Below are 22732 nucleotides of genomic sequence, written 5' to 3'. Positions count from 1 at the left end.
TAACAATCAGAGGGACCTCAACATTCCCTTGTGGAGGCTAGGGAGGATGAGGCTTGGAGTCTCTGCCACCCTTGCTAACCTGAATCACAGTCCCTAGGCTCTTCACATAAAAGGTGGGGCTTGTGTCTTCCTTGGCCAATCCCCTCAATCCCCTCATTCCACTACCTCTGCCTGCCCCAAAATGAGCTGCCTAGGCTCTTTAAGTGGCACTGGTCTGACACTTTGGGGAGCAGGCCAGAGACCAGGGTGATGCCCTCGCGGTCCCCATCAGAATCCTGCCTCTGCCCACCACCCCCAGGACCAATCCGGACTTTGCCTGAGCCTGAAGGAACAGGCAGGAAAACTGGCGCAGCCAGGAGGAAAAGGGCCTTTATTTCCATACATCGGGTAAACAGGGGAGAGCACAGCCCAGTGAGTACAAACCAATTGCAGGAGAGAAGGGGGGTGGCAGATGGGAGCAGCACCAGGCACTGCCCTTGGGCTCCCAAGTCTGGTGGAGTTCTCAGGAATAACCTTTTTAGGTTGGGGGCTGGGACCTCCAGACCACATGGTGTTGTGTCTGGGATAAGTGTGTGGGGGCAGGGAGGTTGGAAGAAGAATGACACCGGCTCAGGACACAGAGTGAGGACTCATGTCTAATGAGCACCGGCCAAAACTTCCATCTTCAGTTTTTCTGATCACAAGTCCTCAACCCCAAGCCTTCCCTCTCAAGTTGAGTTTATGGTCCAGACCACCTGGACAGAGCAGGAGGGAGGCAGTGCTTGGATCAGCCCTGAACTGCTGTAGTTGGAATTGGGTTTATCTTAAATAGGTCATTGCACATAACACGCTGAGACAAAGAGGGTGGGGTGGGGGCTGGAGGTGCGGATGGTCCACACACACGCTTGTCTGCATAGGCTTGCTCAACCCAGCCCAGCAGCACCGGAGAGCCCCTCCCCACCTCATTATTAAGAACCTGGACCTGGCTCTCCTCACCAGCGTCTCCAGCTGCACAGAGAAAGGACTGCTCTCTGAAGGGTGAAGATGGAGATGACATTCCCGAGTCATTCTTGGGAGCCCCAACTACCACTGCAGCCCCCTCCCACTCTCAGGGATGCAGCTGTGATGGAGAGGTTGGGTATTTAAATTAAAAAGTAGAAAGACAGCAGGCACCAAGAAGAGAGAGCCCCCACCCCACACGAGAGGGAAGGCACTGCTTCTCCTCCCCCAATCCTCCCCATGGACCCAGCAACCTAGAGTGTCCCAGTAGGCAACCTGTCCACCATCCCTGAGCAGGGAGCTGAGAGGGAGGTCAACGTGCTGGCTCCATGCAGTGCCAGGCCACCTGCCACTGCCCACGGTGACCCAGAGTAGAAGCCAAGAGTCTGGCATTTTGAGACAGAGGAGCAAAAAGTTCTCTTCAGAAACTCCTCTTTCCCCCACCTCTTCCACGTAGAGACATCAGACACCCATAGCCTGGAAAGTCCCCCTGACAGAAGAAGGTCAGGGTGTTTCCCATGCAGATCAGCAATCGGGTGGGGGAGACCGGTGCCCCACCACTTCCTGGGAGAGGTGCCCAGGCAGCCACAGGCCCTGGGGTGAGAGGGCTGCCAACCACTCCCCTGGGCTATGCGTTAGTCTCCGTCAGCTTGGCCTCTGTGTCGCTGTCACTCAGATAGCTGTGGGAGTATCGGGGTCTGGAGGTGTTGTCGAGAGGGTCGTGCTCATCATCTGACCGATCAGGGCCAAGGGACTTCCAGTAGCTGGTGGGGCTGCAGGGACAGAGGAATAAGGTTAGGGACAAATGACACTCCTACCATTAAGCACCCACGCCTTTGGTTCTGGAGGCCCACAAAGCTGCGTCAGAGCACTCCCCAAAAGCCAAACATTGTTAAGTAAAAACCTTCCTTGGCTTACTTAGAAGATACTCAAAGTGCTAAGAGGAAGGAGACTCTGGAAGCTTTTAAAGCTCCGAGGAAAGGGATGCTGAGAGCAGTGAGTCTCGGACTCAAGCGTGCATAAGAATCTGATGCAGGTTCCTGGGCCCTTCCTCTTAGAAACCTTGAATCGCTGGCTTTTGGGTACAACCCAGCAATTCTGCATTTTCAGTCCTTCCCCAGAAGGCTCTGAAGCAGGCAGTCCATGAACCACATTGGCCTAGAGACTGGAGGTCTGGTGATTACAACTTGTCTACAGTAGGGGCACTCTTAGGCGAGTGATTCCTAAAAAGATTCCTTCTGAGAAGCAGGCGCTTTCCCTGTCAAATACTCCCAGATCTGAACCCTTTCCCCTAATGATGGCTCCCTGAGGCTGGTGAGAATTTTCACCTTTGACCACGCCATCATCTACTAACAAGAAATGGAGGCTCAGGAAGGAAAGGCTGAGAAGACCTGTTTTAGGGTGGCCCAAGGGGAAAAGCCCCTTTCTTGGTACAATAACATAATTCAGAGTCTTCATCAGGCCTCTGGCTCTGGAGGCCTCCAGCTATCCCAGATGTGAAGGGGCCTCTTCCCCCGGATGGAGCAGGATCACAGCACTGAACAGGGAAGAGGGGACCTCATCTCACAGCTCCATTCACCTTCTCTTTTCTTTCTCCCAAAGCCCCGGGGCCACCTTTCCTGTACTCCTCCTGCCTCCACTGCCTCCGTCAGTTCAAGTGCACTCTCTTTTTTTTTTTTTTTTTTGAGACGGAGTCTCGCTCTGTCGCCCAGGCTGGAGTGCAGTGGCGCGATCTCGGCTCACTGCAAGCTCCGCCTCCTGGGTTCACGCCATTCTCCTGCCTCAGCCTCCCGCGTAGCTGGGACTACAGGCGCCCGCCACCACGCCCGGCTAATTTTTTGTATTTTTTAGTAGAGACGGGGTTTCACTGTGTTAGCCAGGATGGTCTCGATCTCCTGACCTCGTGATCCGCCCGCCTCGGCCTCCCAAAGTGCTGGGATTACAGGCGTGAGCCACCGCACCCGGCCTTGTTCAAGTGCACTCTCGTTTCAACACCACTGGAGAAAACACAGCCCAGTGTGGCTCCTCTCCTACTGATGCCCCACACTCGGCGTGGTCCCTGGAGCTGCAGCCCTGCCTCCAGATCCTAGAGTTCCAACTTGGGCAAGCAGGAGTTCCATGTTCCCTGCTGCCTATAATTCTGACTTAAGCTGAAAAGGGACCTTTGTTTACTAGCCCTTTTAAAGTTCTATCCCCAAACCAAAAGAGGAGGAGTCAACATTCTGCAGCAAGAACCACCTTCTTAGCTTTTCCCAAGGTGGCAGTGAGAGATGCAGAGGGCAAGATTTGGTCACTGAGTACTCCTATGTGTAAGACACGGCCTAGGCGTGTGAGATAGGCTATCTTACTCTTCACAATAACCCTATGAAATATTACGAGGAAGCCGGTCCAAAGAGATGAAAGGATCTTCCCCAAGGCCACACAGCCAGTATGTAAACTTGAATCTGGGACTCTTAGGCCTCAAAGACTTTGGACGACTTCACCCCACCACTCGATTGGTTGACCTGAGATAAAAAAATAAAATAAAATAAAAAGACCAAACCTGAATTCTCCTGCTGGCTTGGGCAAGTGCCCAGGGGTTATGTAAAGAAAGGTCGGTCTCTATCCCTGGGGGAAAGGAAGAGGCTGATAGAATACATGTTCAATTATGCAAAATGGTTCAGGAATGGGGCAGTCTGGTTAATAGTTATCGTATTTCTCATGAATGAATTACCATTTTTAAAGGAATCAGGATAGCACAAAACACATTTAATACAAACTTGACTGAACATAAATGAGTCTTACTTTGATAGGCCAAAGGCACTTAAGGACTTTGGGGGGGTTTCTAGGACAAAATTATAAAGCTCACTGATGACTATGCAATATAGAAAAAAATTGGGGTTATTTTAGCTTTGGGGTTGTTTGAATTCTAAATTAGTGGGAGCCTGGTTTGGTTCTCATTCTTTACATAGAATTTCTGGGCACTCAGGGCTAGGGTCTGCCGTTAGGCTAAGGAGTGCCTGGCTTTGTGGAAAGACAGTGGGGTTACTTTGTGAGCAGAGGGGGGCGAGGCAGATGCCAGGGCTGGAATCCAGATGCAAATGAGGTGCTGCTGGCGAGCTCCAAGGCGCTGTAAATTGCTGAATCAGGGCCCCTCTGGTTCTTTCCATTGCCTCACCTCTTTTTAAGGTGGGGGCTCCAGTCCCCAAGCCCACATTCCTGTGCCTGCTAGGCAGACACCTGGATAAATGACAGCCGTGTTTCCATACTGTTTCATCAAGACGCTGGGCAGTGGCAGAAGCTGCCGGGGAGGTGGTAAACTCCATGTCTCTCTCTGCCTTGGGCTGCGGACCCACGAGATTGCCCTTGCCCATAGCTTGGGTGATCTTTAGCCATTCTTAGTGGCTTCCACTGCTCCAGCCATCAGGGAGTCAACAGCAGGCCGCTGCCCTCCTCTCCAGGGCAAGAGTCAGAGCTGGCAATCTGAACATTTTAACCAAATTGTTTAAAAAAGCCTTCCTCCTCTCAAGCCAGTGTCTCCTGCTCAGCACTGTCACAAACAATTTGGTACATAAGCTAATTCCTGCCAGGCAAGCCCAGGGCGGCAGCTCCCCTCCCCTTGACTTTGCTATGGAAGCTGCGTTCCTGTTGCAAATTCTTGCTGGTCCTCATCACCAGATGGGAAGCTAAGTGACTGCTCCATCCCATGCCCCCACCCCAAAGCCAGTTGATGCTGAGCACCACTGAGGTCCTCCCTCCCCTGGCCTTCTCCCTCTGGCTCCGTGTTGGTTGGCTAGGTTCTGGCTTGATGCCACTCTACCAACAGTGAATCCAATCCTCCTTGGAGCGGGTGGTATATATGGCGTCAGGACTACTCCAGCTTTCCTGGTGGAAAAGAGGAACTGCGCTGGTGGCTGGTGGAAGAAACAGGCTTTTGGTCTTTTTGTTATTGCTGGTTGTGGGGTCAAGGGTGATGGTGGGCTGAGGACATTGGGGTCTGAAATCTGCCAGTTGCCAGTCAGTGTGGGATAGCCCAGCTTTAGGCCCATGTCCATCTGGGGGTAGAGGCGCAGTGTGCAAAAAGGCCTGGCCCTCTTTGCTTTCCAAACCCCTCTCCCAGGTCCATCAGCTGACTTCCTGCCCTAGGGGGGTAGGGTACTTAGCAGGGCTGCTAAGAGGAAGGCTGAGATGCCTGATCAAATATTGACTCTTATATATATATATGTATATTTTGAGATGGAGTCTCGCTCTGTGGCCCAGGCTGGAGTGCAGTGGTGCGATCTCGGTTCATTGCAACCTCCGAGCCTCCCGGGTTCAAGCGATTCTCCTGCCTCTGCCTCCCAAGTAGCTGGGACTATGGGCATGCGCCACCACGCCCAGCTAATTTTTGTATTTTTAGTAGAGATGGGGTTTCACCATCTTGGCCAGGCTGGTCTCAACTCCTAACCTCAGGTGATCTGTCTGCCTCAGCCTCCCAAAGTGCTGGGATTACAGGTGTGAATAACCACGCTCGGCTGACTCTTGTCTTACTATGGAGCCAACACTGGTTCCTTGGTACAACAGAGATGCTTCCTGTTCCTCCCAGAGCACCCAGTAACCATCTGCTGCATGGGGGAAGTGACAGAGCAGGGCTGAGCCATTCCACTTGCTCCATTCCTTAAAAGGTCTTACATCAGTCCGTTTGGTATAATCCATTCGAAGTCAGCCTAGGTGTCCAGCCGCTCCACAGCACAAGCATGCGACAGGTGTGTTAGTTCATGCATCTGGGAGACAAATGTCTGTGCCCCAGGGGCTGCACTCGGGGGACATACCTCCTGGGAAGCAGCAAGCTTGCCCTGGGAGGGCAGCATGCCAAAAACAGCTTCACATAAGCAGGGTGATCTAAAATGTCACCACCCACCAGGGAAACTGGCAACAATGGGATTCCAATGAGTCAGGCTCTGCCCTTCTTCCACGGTGGGGGTGTGGGCATAAAGGGCCTAACTGCTAGATCTCCTTCCCCACAGGGAGAAGAGCTGGGGGAGGCAGGAGAGCCAGGGGGAGGCTGTCACTCAGCAGCTGCTAATTTCTATTCATTAGAACTTTACAAGATGAGTAGAACCAAGGTGACGCCCATGTGTGGGCCTTTGGTGGGAGGGCTGGGGAGGGAGTCAGGCATCTCCTGGGTCTGCTGTAGGGTGTGGCGCTGTGTGGGCTGTAGCCCTGGGAGCCTTGTACTCCTAGGCTTGAGATCTATGCCGGAGAGGAAGGTAGCTTTGTGGGGGCGGGGTAGGGGAGGGAGAGCTAAGCAAAAGGCCCAATAATAGCTTAGGGCCACTGATGTGCACCAACCACAGCTGGGGTATCAGCTTGGGACCTTTCCTGGCCCCAGCCTGTTGGGGCCATGAATGAAAGCTCCTGAATGGGTGCTGCTGGGCACACACAGTAAACATGTTGCCCATGTGCTCTGCACTGGCTGCCTGGAGGAGTGGGTAAGGGCAAGAGTGCTGGAGTTGGGCAGACCCCATTCAGACCCTGGCAACAACCCTTCCCAGCCGTGCGTGACCACATGGCAAGTGACTTAACCTCTCCAAGCCTCACCTTCATCTTCTATGAAACAGAACTAATCAGACTTTGTTATGGAGTTACTGTGAGGGATAAGTGACTAAAGTGTGGAAGGTATGAAGGACAGTCCCTGGTTCAGGGTCAGGACTTGTAAGTGGGAGCTATAACATCACCAGCGAGTTCAGCTGACAGGGCTCAGGGCTCAGGATGACTGACCAGCTTGGCTGGCCCCTGCTCATCAAGGCAGCCAGGAGGCTCTCCGAGGCCAGGCATGCCCGAGAGGAGTGCGGGTGGGCCCTAAGGTGGCGGCCTGAGGGGCAGGGAGGACGTTAGTTCACACCAGGTGGGACACGCCATGCTGAACCCAGGCCAGGTGCCACCTACTGCGCTAGTCGCTCTCGGGCCGGTACAGGTACCGCATCATCAGGCTGTCCACCTCTTTCTTGCGCTTCTTTTCCTCCTTCCTCGACGGCCGGTGCGTCTGCCCAGTTTCTTCACTTTCTGCAGCTGGGCCCTTCTTCACACTGGAGCGGCTGTGGCTGGAGACGGTCGAGCCGCTGGATGACGACGAGGAGGACTCAGACTCCGTCTCCGTTCTCTTTCTTCTCGACTTGGACTTCTTGCTCTTCCGAGAGCGCCCCTTCTTCCGCCTCTTGTGCTCCGAGGAAGCTTCGGAGCTGGAGCTGGAGCTGGAGCTGGAGCTGCTCCTTCTGCTCCTTCGCCGGCTCCGGCTCTTCCGGCCGCTGCGGGACCGGGACACATCAGCAGCAGAGGCGGAGCGGCGGATGCTGGCAGCTCGCTCCGGGGGGTCCAGTTGGGCGCTCCGGGCACTTTGGATGCTCTTCCTGTCATCCTCCTCGGAGTCGGGCTCCAGGCTGCTCCGCTGGAATGGAACAGGCTTGTAGCTCAAGACCTCGTTGATGGCAGCCTCCAGGTCTGGGTCCAGGTAGGAGTGACGGCTGACGGAGCGGACGCTGGAGCTGGGAGGCTCATCCACTGCCGAGGCAGAGCTGCGTGGCCGGGGTGGCACCGACAGACTGCGGGCCAGCGACGGGTGGCTGTACTGCGAGCAGGCCTCGCTCAGGGCCATACTGGCTCCATCATCCCACTCCTCTAGGCAGCTCCGGCCCAGGGACAGGCGAGAATCAGGGCTCTCCCGGCCCAGGCCAGAGGCCCGGCTCAGGGAAGGGCTGAGTGTCCTGGAGAGGCTGTCGAGCCGGGAGGTGCTGCGGCGGGAACCGGGCGAGCCCGACAGCGAGAAACTCAGGGAAGAGCCAGCCCTGTCCTCGCCAGAGCCCCGCCGCGTGGCCGAGGAGGCCCGGCTGACCGGTGCAGAGACGGTGGAGGCCCGGCTGAAGTCGGAGCCCCACCGCTTCTGCGGCCCCCGGCCAGCGCGCCCCCCGCTCCCCGAGCGGACGGAGCCGCACTCCTCCGGCTCCTCGGACTTCCTGCCTGGGCATGGCTCCTCCCTGGGGCCCACATGGGCCTTCCTAGGGGGCCTCTCGGGGGAGGCCGCCCGCTCGCTCAGGGAGGTGAAGAGCGAATCCGCGTCCCCGGTGCCCCCGATGGAGTCCTTCAGGGTGAGCCGCTTCCGATAGCTCAGGGAGCTCACCACCGAGGACGGCCTCTCCTCCACCCCCGGGGCCTCCTTAGAGAGGCTGTTGAGGGCCGTTCCGAGGGAGGATGCAAGAACCAGCCGTGGATGAGGGCAGCAGGGAGAGAGGGAGGTTGAGAGAGAGAGAGGAATAAGTATTAAACCCAGAGAATAAAGACACAGGGGGAGGGAGGCGAAAGGAGGAGAAAACGGCAGCAGCCCTGGCAAAGTGGTGGTGAGAGCGTCGGAGGAAATGAAGCAAAATAATTTGCGTCAGTGAAAATAGCTTCATGGAGAATGTCATGTAAATTAGACTATTGTTCTATTTCATCACTTTTCCCCCTCTAAACGTTTAGTTCAATTTATTTCATTGTCAACTACCTGGAGCCTCGTGCCATGCCGTGGTGAACCACGGCAGTGAGGCGGGGAAGCCGGCATTATCTGCAATAACAAAATGTTGTTTGGCCGAATAAATTAAACCAATTAGAGGGGGTTGCTGGGTGCTTCTGGTGAGGGGCCAGGCTTGGGGAAGGGGCCTTGGGGGGAGCTGGAGAAGGGAGGGAGAGATGTTACTTTTTCTACCCAGTCTACCTGCTGTCTCTGGGAGAGGATGAGGAAGGGTGTGTCCTGGAGGATCAGGATGGGCTTGATCAGGAGGTTGGGATTCTATGTTGTGGGGGGAGCAGGGATATGGCTTTGTGGGGGGTGAGGGGGGAGCGAGGGCTGTTCTTTCTCCCTGCTGCCACACTGGCCAGTAGGAAAGAGATGGGCAAGGGGAAGCTCTGGATTCCAGGGGTAGCTGTCTGTATGATCAGAGGACTATGACTGGCTAGAAAACAGGGGAGTACATTCCCCCAGTAGATGGGTATTAGGAGGAAAGAAGTGGGGGCAGTGAAGAGATTAGAGGAAGGAGAGAATGGGCAGAAAAAGACAGAAATGTGCCTGTAACTGGGTCAAGAATCAGTGGAACTGGTGCCTCTTCTGCTGCTATTCACGGTAAGACGCCAGAGATCCAGAGCTGGCCAGGGCTGTGGGATTAAGAGGCCCCTGTGCCCCATCTCAGTTTTGATTCCAAGGGTCTGAACTATCAGGAAGCTTGATCAACATTTGTTGAATGAATAAGTGGAGGTGACATTTAACCTACATCAAACCAAAGCCTGGAGCCTAATGGGAAAACATTCCCTGGAAAAAACAAGGGCGACGCAGCCCTGGCTAAGAAGAAACTTCCTGTGCCCATGCACATGCCAGGAGCATGCCCGGGCTGCAGTCACAAATGCCAGACAAGAGACACAGGCCTGCCCTCATGGGATCCAGGCACTACTTGTCCATTCCTTGTGGCACAAGGTGGCTTTTCCTCCCAGCTCAAGGCCATATGCTCACCTGGAACTCTTTAAGCTGCCATCATCAGAAGCTGCCTTGGAAGGTCCCTTGTTTTTTGACAACCAGGACTTGACCCCGTCAACACGGTCCTCCAGCTCCGAGTCCACATCAGAGTCTCCCTCACTGTAGGGATGAGGAGCAGAAAGGTAGGCAAGGCATGGGCACCTGCTGCCCACGAGGGGAGCAGATGGGGGTGCAGGGGGTGTCTTGGGCAGGGGGGATGTGGGCAGCATGCGCGTCGGTGAGTCGGCGGGGGGAATGAGAGAGGTTAGACAGAGCACACCATTCACAAGGAGCCTCTCCCCACTCAGCAGCCACACTGTGTGACAACCACCAAGAAGACCCTCAGGAGCATGGAGGCAGCTCCCAAGCCAGTTATCTGTGACAGGCCACTGTTCAGCTGACCAATCGAGGGAGAATGACTTAAAGACCATCCACTCATCAATTTCAGCTAAATGGCTCTGAGCTAAAAAGAGGAGCCCTGGGTCCTTCAGTGACTCCTTGAGGCCTACTCTGCTGTTTCTTGTCTGCCATTCCTCAGATTGTGGCTGCTGTCAATTTCCATGCCTTTGTTATAAGAGCTGGGCTGCCAGCCACAGAGCAGAAGAGAAGGGCTTCGTAGGATTTGGAGCTAGTTTGAACCTGAAGGTCTCCTTAGTGGATGGCAGCACCAACCTGGGCTCTAGGTTAAGGAGGCCCAGGCCACATCCCAGATCCACCCTGTGGCTTCTCTGGCTCTTAAGAAACAGAGAAAGGAAAAGGGGCGGGGGGCATCGGCATTTCCAGAGGGACTAGCAACAGTTTCAGTATCTAAATTGTCCCTGGAGACCCAGTTGGGCTCAGAAAGTCCCAGACCAGAGCCCTGTCGCTCAAGGTCTCCTCTTTCGTCCTCAGGTAGCCCCCAGCCCTTGCTCACAGTGCTTCATCCCGCAGAGCTGACCTTAGGACTTGCAAGAAAGCCCAAAGGAGTCCAATTCTGAGGCTGGAGTCAAGGCCACCCCCTCATGAAGCAGCTGGGCTTGGAGATAGCTTCTGAGTAAGACTGCTTCTAAAATTCTGCAGAATGTCTGCTCACCAAGTTGCCCTGCTATGGATAGGCTAGGGTTTCTCCTTGATATAAATTTCCTTTCCTCTGTGTCAAGAGGAATGGCTCCATTCCTGAATTATGTTCTTAAATAAACAGCCACACAGGCATGTGTGCGCGTGGGCGCGTGCACACACACACACACACACACACACACACACACACGAAACCAGCAAACTGTTCTGGGGACCATGAGAGAGCCCAACTCATAGAGAGGGGAATAAAGAGGCATGTTTTACGGGCTTCCATCAAATACAGAATTATAACAAAGACGAGGCTGGCTGATGCCCCGGGTAAACAGGAGTTTAGCAGACAACCTCGAAACTGCTAATGCAAGCCCTGTGCCCATCCGAGCCTGGCAGATTTACTGTGGTGCATGGGCCCCATGGAACACCAATACCACCTGATTTATACACCTGTGCAAAAAACCTCCCTCTGTAGCTTCCGAGCCTATAATTTATCACCACCGTTCATAACCATATTGATTGCCTTTAGAAAGGAGGTGCTGTATGCATCGCAAAATCTATGTCTACACGTTAAAAGCGTTTCCGTATAAATCTCCCTTAATACTGTGCTGTTTACTGCTTTCATTAAGGTTATGGCAATAACAACTGTATCTCTAAGTAAATCGAAACATTATTTCTCTGCCTGCCTTAGTGCGCTGGGCTCAATAACTTGGAGCTGGGGCCCAGAGCTGCTGAGGAAGGAGACACACCACCTCTCTGCCATCAGCCGGAACCTGGTTAGAGCTGCACGTCCCCATGCGTCTAAGTGAGCACACACCAGTGTGTGTGTGTGTGTGTGTGTATGCGTGGTGTACCTGTGTGTGTGCGTGCCTGGCAGTGGTTTAGAATATGATCTTAAATGCGCATTTTATCAGCCCTTGAAGCTCTTGCCACACAAGGATGGCAGGGTTGAAACACACAGGGGACAGACAGTTGTGGGCCCAGAATATGAATTTTCCTCCTTACATTCAGAACAGTGGATGGGTTGCAAAGCTGGCCTGCCTGCCCTCGCCTTCCCTTTAGTTGCAAGCATCTAGAAGATGTTCTTTTCCTTAAATAATCAGGCCCGTAAACAAACTCCAGGGGCGGGCAGGCTCGGGGGCAGTTGAAATTTTAAATGGTTGGAATTAAACCTCACATCAAATACAATTTATGTCCGGGCTCATGTGCTATTAGTTAACTGGGAGCCGAATCGCGGGGGAACAAACAAACAGAGACAGAACGGCGGGGGATATTAATTGTGTGTGACAACCAGGCTCCAGCGGCCCTCTATCACTGTTACACACTATTACATTTATCATTAGCTCTCACTGAGTCCTGTGTGCTGCCACCAGCCCATCCTGGCCAGGGGAGGGGGTCCATCAGGCGAGAGAGAGTGGGGGAAGAAACCCAATGCCATGCTAAAAAAAACGACCTCCAAAAAACGACCTCCAAAAAACAACCCTGTCAAACTTGATGGAGGATCAGCCCGCTCTGCCTGAAGGCCTGCGCATCTGCATCCGCTGTCCAGCTCCCACCCAGAAAGCGGGAAAACAGAGGGCTGGATTTCCTGGGCTTCCTGCCACCTGACAGCACCAGCACAAGCGCCCGGGCCTCCCTCTGCCCACGGTACCGCAGGGAGTAAAGTAAACACATCTGGCCGTGTTCCCTTCCCCCGCCATGGCGAGCAGCCCATGATTAGCTGCCTGAATGCTTTCTCCAAACAAGAAACTGGGAGATGGCCCTCACCTTCTACCCTTGTCTGCCAAGAGAAGGTGGTGGACCTTTAAAGATGAAACACACCCGCTTCTTTCAGACAGCTCAGGCTCCCAAGGAACCCAAGGATGCGGACAGATCCAGCCCAAACAGAATTTTCCCCCCAGAGAAATAGGCCAGGGAGGTGGCCACACTTGGTTTTTGAGGGAGGAACGTGCTGGAGCTCAGGAAGGTAAACTTCTCAAATAGGTTGCGCTTTCCTTTCGGCAGGAGCCCCCCCATCCTGCCCACCAAGGGTGCACGGGCCAGCCCCAGCCTTCTGGGGAGCACACCTCATTGCCCGCTCCCTGCCTCCCCCGAGGATAGAGTCAGCATGTTAGCGTTAGAGACCAGTGAGGCGGGAGTGTGGGGAGGCTGTATCCACATGCTGCGTGCAGCGGCCCCAGGGTGGGAGCCAGTGTTAGGGGTGGTTAGACACCCGCGAGGACAGGCAGAGAGCACATGCGCTCCAGTCCTCACAGTTTATTCTTTCTTTTCTGATACTTTGTCACCATGTCCTGCAAACTGGAAATAGAAGGAAAATGGTGGGCAAGGGGTCCAGAGGAAACAGATGAAATCAATGGGCAACCCAAGGTGGACCCCTTAGCTGAAGACCTCTCTTCCCTCAGCAAGAGCCAGCTCTGGCTGGCTGAGACCAGGTAGGGGGATGCGTGATGGCACTGTCCTCAAAATCTGATGCAGGCTGCCCCTGGCACCTCTCCCCTGCCCCAAAGCAGCAGGGTCCCTGCGCTGCCCCAGACCTGCCTGCAGGATGGGCCCCAGCCCTAAGGTGGGAAGGGGGCAGGTCTAGGGTCCACCTAGGGCAGCCTTGGGAGCTTCTCCACGGCCTGGTGCCACCCCGCACTGCCGGCCTTCCTTCCTCGTGACTGTCTCCTCAGCCTAAGACTACAAATCTCTTTCTCTCCAAACCATTCCCTGGGTGGGTTTTATGAGAAAATCTCTGGCATAGTAACAAGGCACCACAGCCTTTAAATCTCTGCTCTCCCCAGAGTGGGGCAGGCACCATCGGAAATGCAGCTAAACGGGGGAATAACTCATCTTGAGCGGGCAGAACTGGAGGGCCTGGTCCTGGAGAGGGGAGACTGGCTGGGCGGCCTCAATCAGGGTGCACCTGTCTCACCGTCTGCCCCTGCAGGACAGGCTGTGCTGGGATCTGGCAGTAAAGGGAGGGTGGGTTGGCGGCTTGCTCATGGGGAGGCAGAGGTTGCAACTGTTCTACCTGGTGGTCTGGTTCCAGAGGCGGTCAAGAGGGCCTCCGTGCTAGCTGCAGATGCCCCAGAGGCCACTTCTCACCTGTTGATGAGGTCCTCATTCTCATCACTCTCCATCTCATCCTCGATGGCAGCCTGCAGGTCCCCGATGCGCTTGAATGCCAGCTTTAGGTCAGCCTGCAGGCTCTGGTTAGCAGCCTCCAGGCTTTCTAGATCCATCTCCTAGGAGGAAGGGGGCAGCCCAGTTTGCAGAAGGGCTAGCTTCTCCCCTAGATGCCCAGAAGAAGCCTGCTTCAAGTACTTTCCGGTCATGGGGGTGCTACCCGAGGGCTGACACAGGCTTCCAGAGCCTTTTCCGCTCTGTTGCTGCTGGGCTGTGGGGTCCAAGCCTCACCTGATGGAGTCTCCAGTGCCGCTGGCTTCCTGGCCTGCCCTCTTGATATGCTCCTCCTCCCTCCCATTCTCTGACTCATGTGCAGTTTCTTTGCACCCTATCCCCAACCAGGCCAGAGTGAGGCATACACTCAGCAGCTAGTCAGGGGGCTGCCATGTGGGCCCCGTGGGGGACAGGGGGCATTACCAGTTCGTGCTTCTTGCGGCTCGCCTCGGCCTCCTTTCTGGCAAGCTCGCCCATCTCCTCCTTGGTGTCCCGGAGCTGCCTCTGTAGCCGCTTGTTCTGTTCCTTCTCCCGGTTCTCGGCTGCAATGCGCTGATCCCGCTCCTCAGTCAGCTTCTCCATGTTTTCTTTGAGACGGCTAGCCAGGCTCTGGATAGGTAGGTGGGGAAGAAAGACACAGCAGGTAGGCCCATCAGCCAGGCAGAGGGAGGGTGTGGCAGAGCTCTGGGTCAGGAGGCCTGGGCAAGCAACCCCGAAGCTTCCCTTGCTTTTCTGTAAAATTTGGGGAGAATAACACCTAACCCCCAGGGGTCTTCTGAGGATGAATAAGGTAATGAATGTGAATGCACTCTGAAAGATGAAAGGTGCTATTATCATTATTACTACACCAAGACTGAGGGAGTGTTCTGGGTACAGCCTGGTGGGCCTGTCGGTATTGACACTGCATGTAGAGTCCTCTCAGGTCAGCAGGGCTTCCCGCAGGGACTCTGAACCCAGAAGCCCCAAAAGCTAGATCCTGTGCTCAGAGGTAAATGGCTTTGCTGGAGTTCTGAATTAGGAGAGACTAAACAATCATCAGATTCCAAGCAGAGAGCATCTCTCTAAGCCTAATGAATCTCCTGCCAGGCAGTGGGATGCTGAGCAAAAAATGACCTGGAGAGAGGGGCTGAATGTGAGGGAAGAACCCCGCATCTGCTTGTAATCCTGGTTCTACCTCGGACTGGTCCCCCAGCCTCTATATCCCTAAAATAACAGAGCCAGGCTGCAGGATTGGGCCGTTTGTGTTTAACATCCTATGAGTCTAAACCACAAAACTCTCTGAGCAGAAGGGAACCTGAGGGGTAGAGGTGCGGGAAGGGACTAGGCCCAAGAGAAAAGGAGACAAGTCCTGTGGGCCTGTCCTGTGTCCACCAGACCAATGGCCTCTTCTGTCCCTTGATAGCTTTGTGACCTTAGGCAACCCACTTAACCCTTCCTGTATGTAAAATGGGGATCAAAATATTATCAGCCAGCCTGGGGTTGGGGTGGGCAGAAAATAAATTCTTTTTTTTTTTTTTTTTTTGAGACAGAGTGTCGCTGTCGCCCAGGCTGGAGTGCAGTGGCACGATCTCCGCTCACTGCAGGCTCCGCCCCCCGGGGTTCACGCCATTCTCCTGCCTCAGCCTCCGGAGTAGCTGGGACTACAGGCGCCCGCCACCACGCCCGGCTAATGTTTTGTATTTTTAGTAGAGACAGGGTTTCACCGTGTTAGCCAGGATGGTCTCGATCTCCTGACCTCGTGATCCGCCCACCCTGGCCTCCAAAAGTGCTGGGATTACAGGCGTGAGCCACCGTGCCCGGCCGAAAATAAGTTCTTAAGTTTCCCCTAACTCTCTCCAGCTCTCCTGAGAACTGTGACCCCGCCTTGGGAGGGTCAGTTGTGCTCTCTTCCTGTGTCCAGGTTATTAATGCCATCTAGATGCCCACCTGTTTCTATCCCTACCTAAATGCCTGCTCCATGGACTGCGAGCTGATGGAGGAGGTGACAGGGCTGCCCCTCACCAACCACACTCATCAACACAGGGCCCAGGGAGAACCGATGGTGTGGAGACAAAGGCTTATAAACTCAAGGAGAACTTAAAAATAAGGTGAGAGGGATGTAAACCCAGGAGATAATCCTTTCTGCCTCTCTCTTGCTATCTGCTCTGCCAGAGATGGAAGGGGCTGGCCAATACTGGCTTTGGGAGACCGAAAGAAAAAGGATTGGTCCAGCATGGTGGCTCATGCCTGTAATCCCAACACTTTGGGAAGCTGAGGCAGGCGGATTGCTTGAGCCCAGAAGTTCAAGACCAGTCTGAGCAACAAGGCAAAACCCTGTCTCTGCAAAAAATACAAAAATTAGCCAGGCATGGTGGCACATGCCTGTGGTCCCAGCTACACAGGAGGCTGAGGCAGGAGGATGGGAGGATTGCTTGAGCCCAGGAGGTCAAGGCTACAGTGAGCCATGATTGCGTCACTGCACTACAGCCTGGGCAACAGAGCGAGACCCTATCTCAAAAAAAAAAAAAAAAGGGAAGAAGAGAGAATGAACCTTATAATAAAGGGAGAGGAGAATGGGATGGGAAGAGGGTAAGAAAGAGAAATAAGATTGGAGAGAGGAAAAAATATAAAGTATTTCATGCTTGTAATCCCAGCACTTTGGGAGGCCGAGGCGGGCAGATCATGAGGTCAGGAGATCAAGACCATCCTGGCCAACATGGTGAAACCCCCTCTCTACTAAAATACAATTAAAAAAAAGCGCGTGCCTGTAGTCCCATCTACTCGGGAGGCTGAGGCAGGGGAATCGCTTGAACCTGGGAGGTGGAGGTTGCAGTGAGCCGAGATCGTACTACTGCACTCAAGCCTGGCGACAGAGTGAGACTCTGTCTCAAAAAAAAAAAAAAAAAAAAAAAAAAAAGAAGGGAGAAGAAAGAATAGGATCATAATCAAGAAAAAGGGAGAGAGAGAAAAAAGCAGAGACAGGAGGGCAGAAGAAGTGAGGAAGAAAGGGAATGAAGCAGGGAAGGGGAGAGGAGCAGAGCGAGGGCAGATGAGAGAACAGACTCCAGCCTGCACAGAAGTGGCACCATCCGCTGCATATTTATGACCCTGCCAGAGAACCGGTTGAGGGGAACAGGCGGGGGGAGCTCGTGGTGGAGGAAAATATGAAGACGAAGAGCTAGGCTGCTCTGGTCCCTTGGCAGAAAGCAAGCACGGAAACAGAATGTAAAGCAGGTGGGCTCCACGGTAGCCAGAGAGCAGGCCAGGCGGGGCGGGAGAGAAGCACCTGCCCGTCAGCTGGCCTGGCAGCGAGGCACAGGCCTCTGAGGACTGTCCGGGGGCCTGTCCAGCCCTGCTGAGCATGCGCGGCTCCAGCGCTGGGGCAGCTCTGCCCTGTTTGGTGCGGCCCGGGAGAAGTGTGAACCCACCTCCAGCCGTTTCACTTGCGTCCTTTCAAACTCCAGGCGTGTCTCCAGCTCCCGTATCTTAGCTTCCTGCCTGCTCACCAAGGACTTGTCCACCATGGACTGCTCCAGGAACTCCACCTGGCTCTGGAGGGCTTGTAGCTAGAGGTGGGGGGCAGGAAGAGAAGAAAGAACTGAGCCCAGAAAGGGAGGAGACTGCGTCTGGGGCAGGCAATATCACCACAGTGACCAGAAGGCAGGGGGAGGGAGGGATGCACCTGGGAGGAAAGAGAATGGAGCCCTGGGCCAGAGGCCTCCCCCATCTGCCCCAGTGCTTGGCACAGATCTTGCCCTTCAGAGAGAAAGGAGAAAGCTAAGGATCGGAGAGGGAATAGAGATGGGAAATGAGGCAGGGGAAGCCCAAATGTCTGCTATGGTGACATGGCTCCAAGCCTAGCTCTTGCTCCTCATTTACGCTGCTCTGTGGATTACTGATGGCAGAGAAAAGCGCCTTCTAAACTGTGAACTTGGGGGTTCCTCCCACACCTAGTGACCCTGGCACTCTCTCTCTCCCGAGGGAGCCCCTGGTCCTCACCTTCTCCTGCAGCTCCTGCTTCTCTTTGTTGGCTTCTTCTAGCTGAGCTTGGAGATCATTTATCTGAGCCAGGTCCCGGGAAGCCTGGGAAAGGAGTGAGAGCATCAGAAGCAGGATCCCCCATAAGCATTCAACCAGCCCAGCCCAGCTGGAACACCAGGGGACCGAGGTTCCCACTCCATCACCTCCCAAAACAAGTGGTTGTGCGGGGGACCCATGAGGAGGACCAGAAGGATGGTGACGGTGCAGAGTGTGACGGGCACTCCTGGCAGGGGTACCTGAGCCACGGCAGCCTTGTGCTTCTTCATCAATTCGTTCATGTCTTCCTGATCTTCCTCCAGCCGGTTCTGGATCTCATTCTTCTCACGCTGAAGGCGGCTCAGCTGCTCCTCCAGCTGGACAGAGGCAAAGACAGATCAGAGGGCCTCAGGCCCAGTGTGCCTGTGGGCTCCAGCTGCCTCCAATGGCAGGGGCATTGTAGAGAAGATGATAATGGGCTGAGCCTGCCTGCTGGGGTGGGTCCCAGGACTAGTGATGCTCAAGGAGCTGCCTGTCCTGCTCTGGACCAGGGAGATGAGGGAAAGGGCTGTGTGCAGTACAGGCAGACCCTGGGCCTCTGAGCTGAATGACAGCTGCTTCCTGGCAGCTCCTTTGAGGCTAATGAGAAGGCAGAAAAGGTCTGCCCAGAACAAATGACCCATCATCCTGGCACTATCAGTCCAGGCCCTGGCCTGCGTGCACTCTGCCCCCTTCAGGCCCCAGGGAAGGACCCCTCAAGTCTGCGAAGGTCTCCTGGCTTAGACTCTCATTTCCCCTGGGACTGCCCATTCCCTGGGCATCCAGCCCCTACAGCCAGTCCCCTCCTTGGGGGAGGGGAAGAGAGATCCAACAGCAGCTTCAGGAAATGAATGAATCTATTAGCCTGTAATTCCAAACCAAAATGACTGTGTTGGCTCCTTCTCTGCCCCATCCATCTTGTTACTGGGCTGTGGGGAGCTGGGGAAGCCTCCGCCAAGAAATTTATTAACTCAGATTTAAATAAAATGGTAATTTTATAACAACCTTTTTTAACACAATTAAGGAATTTAAATTACTCACCTGAAAACTGCTGAGGAGCACAAATGTCATGGGGATAAATCAAGCCCGTGAGATTGGCATCTCTCAGCAGCTAGGTGACTAGCTCAGGGGCCATGAAGCCACCAGCCCAGCCCAGCCTCCTCCCCTGCCCAAGGAGCCTGCCCACTGGGGTGGGTCCCAGGATCAGTGATGCTCAAGGAGCTGCCTGTACTGGCCGCATCCCAGTAATGAATTCTCTGCCGATGGACGGGCCGTGGGAGAGGTGGGAAATTAAAAGGGAGGCATTAAATAAGAGCTGTAATTAGCTGCCGCTTGGGCTTGTCAGTGGGCTGGGCAGGGGGAAGGGGAAGGAAGCCAAGCCATCCTGTCCTCTTATCGGTGCTTCTGCTAATCTCTAGGCACCTGTTTACATCCCTCAGCCACATTAGCTGCCTTTATTTATGGTGTTGGGGCCTGCGGCCAAGCTCCCGTAGGCAGGTGGTTAAACAGGGAGATGGGCCCTTGCTGGCTCCCTCTTCTGCCCGCTCCTCCCCGAGGCCTCTGCTCAGTGTGGAGAGACGCAGAGGAGGGGAGGCCTGCTCTTCCTGCAGCAAGTCCTGGCGTGAAAGGACCTGTCACAAGTCCTGACGTGGAGGGACCTGTCTAGGGTGAAGGGAGCCACAGAGGCAGCTCTATTCTGCCTCAGCCCCCCGAGCTCTGCCCCGGGCACCTTGGCCCCTCACCGCTGTCTTGGCTTTGGCGATGTCATCAATCTGCAGGTGCAGGTCTTCGATCTCCACCTCCATTGCTTTCCGTGCTTTCACGGCTGCCGCACAGGTGAACTCTGACTCCTCCAGCTGGACACAGACCACCCCCGCCCCAGGGACAGATGTCAGCCATTCCTTGGGGGCAGGAGGGCTGTACAGGAAAGAGGGAGCCCGGATGCCCTCCTTCTCCTCCTCCATTCACTTCAGACCCCAGGGCCATGGCTGTGTGGTGGTGCACGCATGGGGATCTCCTCCCCTGACATGGCTGGTGGGCACCAGGCCCCATCCACACCATCCCAGGCTGGGCGGTGAGACAGTAAGGCACACGCAGAGCCTGGGGAGTCTAGCTGCTACACATGGCTCTCCCCTCTTTCCTGTCACTTTCCTTCCCAAGGACTCAAGAACCACTGAGAGGAGCGAGAGAGAGAAAGAGAATGGAAAGGTAAGCTCTGTTGTGCCTGGATCAGCCGTGTGCTCTCTGTGGATACCTGGTTCTTGAGCTGGGCGATCTCTCGCTTGCTGGGAGCACTGTTCTTCAGGTGGTCCAGCATGAGCTGGGCATCCGCCAGCAGGGCCTTGGTGCGCTTCAGGTCCTTCCGCAGCCGCTTCTCTGACTCAAAGTCCCGCCGGTTCACCTGGGTGGGCACCAGCAGTTGGGGTTCTGGGCTCCGCACAGGGCCTCCTCCTATCTTCCCCAAGCTCCCTCCTCACCACGTCCTCATTATCAGTGTCCCCATAAGGATGCTGGAAGAGCCAGGATCATGCCAACCAGTGATAAAGGGCTGGGTGTGCCAATGTATGGTGATGCCCCCATCCCACAAGGGATGACGATGGGCTCTTTGCAGCACCCCCACCCCCGACAGCTGTGTTCGTGGCTCCCCATCCCTAGGATCCCCACTCCTCAGGCCGCATGGGCAGGCAGCTGGCCAGGCTTGGTGGGTGGAGCATCCCCTGACCTGGTCGCTGAGGGTGGCGAGCTTGCCCTCCAGCTCCCGCTTCTCTCGCAGCACCTTCTGCTTGTCCTCATACTCTTCCTCTAGCTGCACCTCCATCTGTTTTAACTGGAGTACCGTGGGGACAGAGACCCGTCCGTCCCTTTAGTGCCTGGTGCCAAGCAGGCCCCTTCCATTCTGGGTTCCCCACTCCAGGAAAACAGTGGGGCAGGCCTGAGCACAATGATGTTGGTGGAGGGGTCAGAACCTAAATTCCAGGTTTCTAGGGTTTCAAAGCAGCCTGGGAGGGCGAGGAGGGATGGCAGGCCACATGCGGTGGCTAGCCAAGACAGAGTAGGAGAGACCTTGCTGCACGGTGGAGACCTGCCCGGCCAGGCTGGCTGACTGCAGGCAGCACCAGTGCAGCGCAGCACAGCAGGGGCACAGGGGGCTGCCCCTGGCACAGAAAGCAGGGAGCGTTAGTTCCTCAGGGGCCCAAGCTTCTCTACAGACTCTGAGCCAATACATCCTGCCAATGCTAGGATCCCGAGAGGCACTTCCTGGCCCAGAATGACAATGGAAGACAATGTGGCTGAGGTAGGAAGGTGGAAAGCCCCTTACTTTAAAGCGGTGATGGGAACAGGTGTTTACGCTGGACAGGTAAGTACTCAGATACCTTACCTTCTTCTGACACGACTGCCGGGCCTCCTCCACCTCCTCATCCCGACTCTCCATCTCCTTAGAATGGGTCTGTCTCATCCGCTCCATCTCCATCTCCAGACGCAGCTTGGCCTGGAGGTGGTTGGAGTAAGGTCTGGGTTCCCTCCCCAGCCGTGGCCACCCCCTTCCCACCTGTGCATGGCTCTCCCTAGGCTCAGGGGCCGAGAATGTCCACCAGCCAGTTCCCTTTGCTGGCACCTTGCTCCCGTGGCAGCAGCTTCTCCAGAGCAGCTGAACTCCCTTACTAGAGGTCTGGCATAGGCCCACAGAGAGGCAGCTGGGGTGGGGACAGTCCTGCAGCTTCTCCGTCTGCCTGCAGTCTCTAGCTCCCTGAACTGACTTGGTGGCTGGGTAGCAGGCTGGGTGGGCCTGTGGCCCTCAGCTGCCATGCATCCTGAGCCCCTCCCTACTAGAGCTCCATCAGATCTGTTTTTGTGGAAAGTTCCACGAGCGCGTCTTCACACTGTGGCTGGCACAGATCAGGTGCTCACTCCACATTTTGTGAGTAGGTGAGTGAGTGAACACGCGAATGAATGGAGGCAGGATCCTCTGGCCCATGCCTGAGGCTGGCTGTGGGGATGGTGGCGGCCTCGCTGCACCTCACGTCTCCCTTGGCCAAGCCCTCCTGTACCTGCTCCAGCATCTGGATGGTCCCTGCCTGCTCATCCAGCTCTTCTTCCTGATCCTTGACTTTGGCCTCCAGGTCCCGGAGCTGTTTCTTGACCTTGGCCAGAGAAGCCTCATCCTTGGACTCTTGGGAAGAAATGTCCTGGAGCTCTGCCTCTAGAGACACAACCTTCTGGGTGAACCCTGCAATGTCCATGTCTTTTTCCTGGAGCAAAAGAGATGAGGCTGGTGCAGGGCTGACCCCAGGTTGTGAGGGGGACAGGGCACAGATGGTGGGTGGCTCTACCCACCTCTAGTTGCTGCTTCAGGCTGAAAGCCTCAGCGAGGAGCATGTCCTTCTCCCGCTGCAGCTTCTCCCGCTGCAGCTTCTCCCGCTGGGCCTCCTCATTCGCCTGCGAGAGCTCACTGTCAAACCTGCGAGGGAGTGTGGCGGCTCCATCAGATGGGGAAGAGCCGGGGTCCCCCACACAGACACTGTCAGGAGGTGGTGCCATGGACAGGACTCAAGCAGGGGTGGGGGGACCCATGCAGCCCTAACGTGGGGCCAGTTGTAAGGTAGCGGTGACATTTAGAGGTGGCAGGTCAGGCCACTGAGGCCCTATTGAGCAACTGGGTCTGGGATAGGGAGCACTCAGGTGAGCCCTTTCACCAAGTAGGCCTAAGAGGGACCCACAGACTGCTTAACAGGCCCCCTCAGGAGTTAAGTGTCTACATTTTCCATTTCAACACATCAAAGAATGAGGGACCCAGGTGAGGGTGGGGTGGGAAAAGGATAGAGATGAGCACCCTGCTTCCACTAACTCACTTTCCACAGTTTGGTTCGACAACTGAAAGGGCAACAGCTGGCTCCTTGCCCCTGCCTCTGGGCACCAGCCTTTGGCCAGGACCACGCACCCCAGCAGTGCCGGCAGGACACCACCAGGACACCCCATACTGGGTTCAGAGCTGGCATTCCCACTGTGCCC

The 22732-nt window shown here is 55.3% G+C and overlaps 1 protein-coding gene across 10 annotated transcripts in view; it reads right to left on the bottom strand.

Annotated features, from left to right (window-relative positions):
• Positions 1-353: 353 nt before the first annotated feature.
• The window catches only part of MYO18A (myosin XVIIIA), a 136299-nt gene continuing 113920 nt past the window's right edge, over positions 354-22732 (bottom strand). For 6 of the 10 annotated variants that reach the window (XM_063706551.1, XM_055388635.2, XM_055388636.2 and 3 more), the window contains 15 exons: positions 22058-22181; positions 21772-21972; positions 21102-21212; positions 20445-20549; positions 19977-20123; positions 19465-19578; positions 17944-18060; positions 17666-17749; positions 17095-17232; positions 14111-14296; positions 13613-13752; positions 12779-12823; positions 9476-9598; positions 6886-8159; positions 1663-1751 (listed from right to left, as the gene is read on the bottom strand). In XM_063706551.1, the coding sequence (XP_063562621.1) occupies positions 6890-8159; positions 9476-9598; positions 12779-12823; positions 13613-13752; positions 14111-14296; positions 17095-17232; positions 17666-17749; positions 17944-18060; positions 19465-19578; positions 19977-20123; positions 20445-20549; positions 21102-21212; positions 21772-21972; positions 22058-22181 (2905 nt within the window). In that variant the 3' untranslated portion in view covers positions 1663-1751; positions 6886-6889. Of the gene's footprint in view, positions 1752-6885; positions 8160-9475; positions 9599-12778; positions 12824-13612; positions 13753-14110; positions 14297-17094; positions 17233-17665; positions 17750-17943; positions 18061-19464; positions 19579-19976; positions 20124-20444; positions 20550-21101; positions 21213-21771; positions 21973-22057; positions 22182-22732 lie in introns of all 10 variants that reach the window. The other 4 variants (XM_063706553.1, XM_055388640.2, XM_063706554.1 and 1 more) reach the window with 1 other exon arrangement.

The sequence above is a fragment of the Gorilla gorilla genome, chromosome 4, assembly GCF_029281585.2.
Source record: "Gorilla gorilla gorilla isolate KB3781 chromosome 4, NHGRI_mGorGor1-v2.1_pri, whole genome shotgun sequence".
Lineage (NCBI taxonomy): Eukaryota > Metazoa > Chordata > Mammalia > Primates > Hominidae > Gorilla > Gorilla gorilla.
The sequence above is the reverse complement of the archived record's forward strand: the minus strand, read 5'-3'. Positions and strand labels throughout refer to the sequence as shown.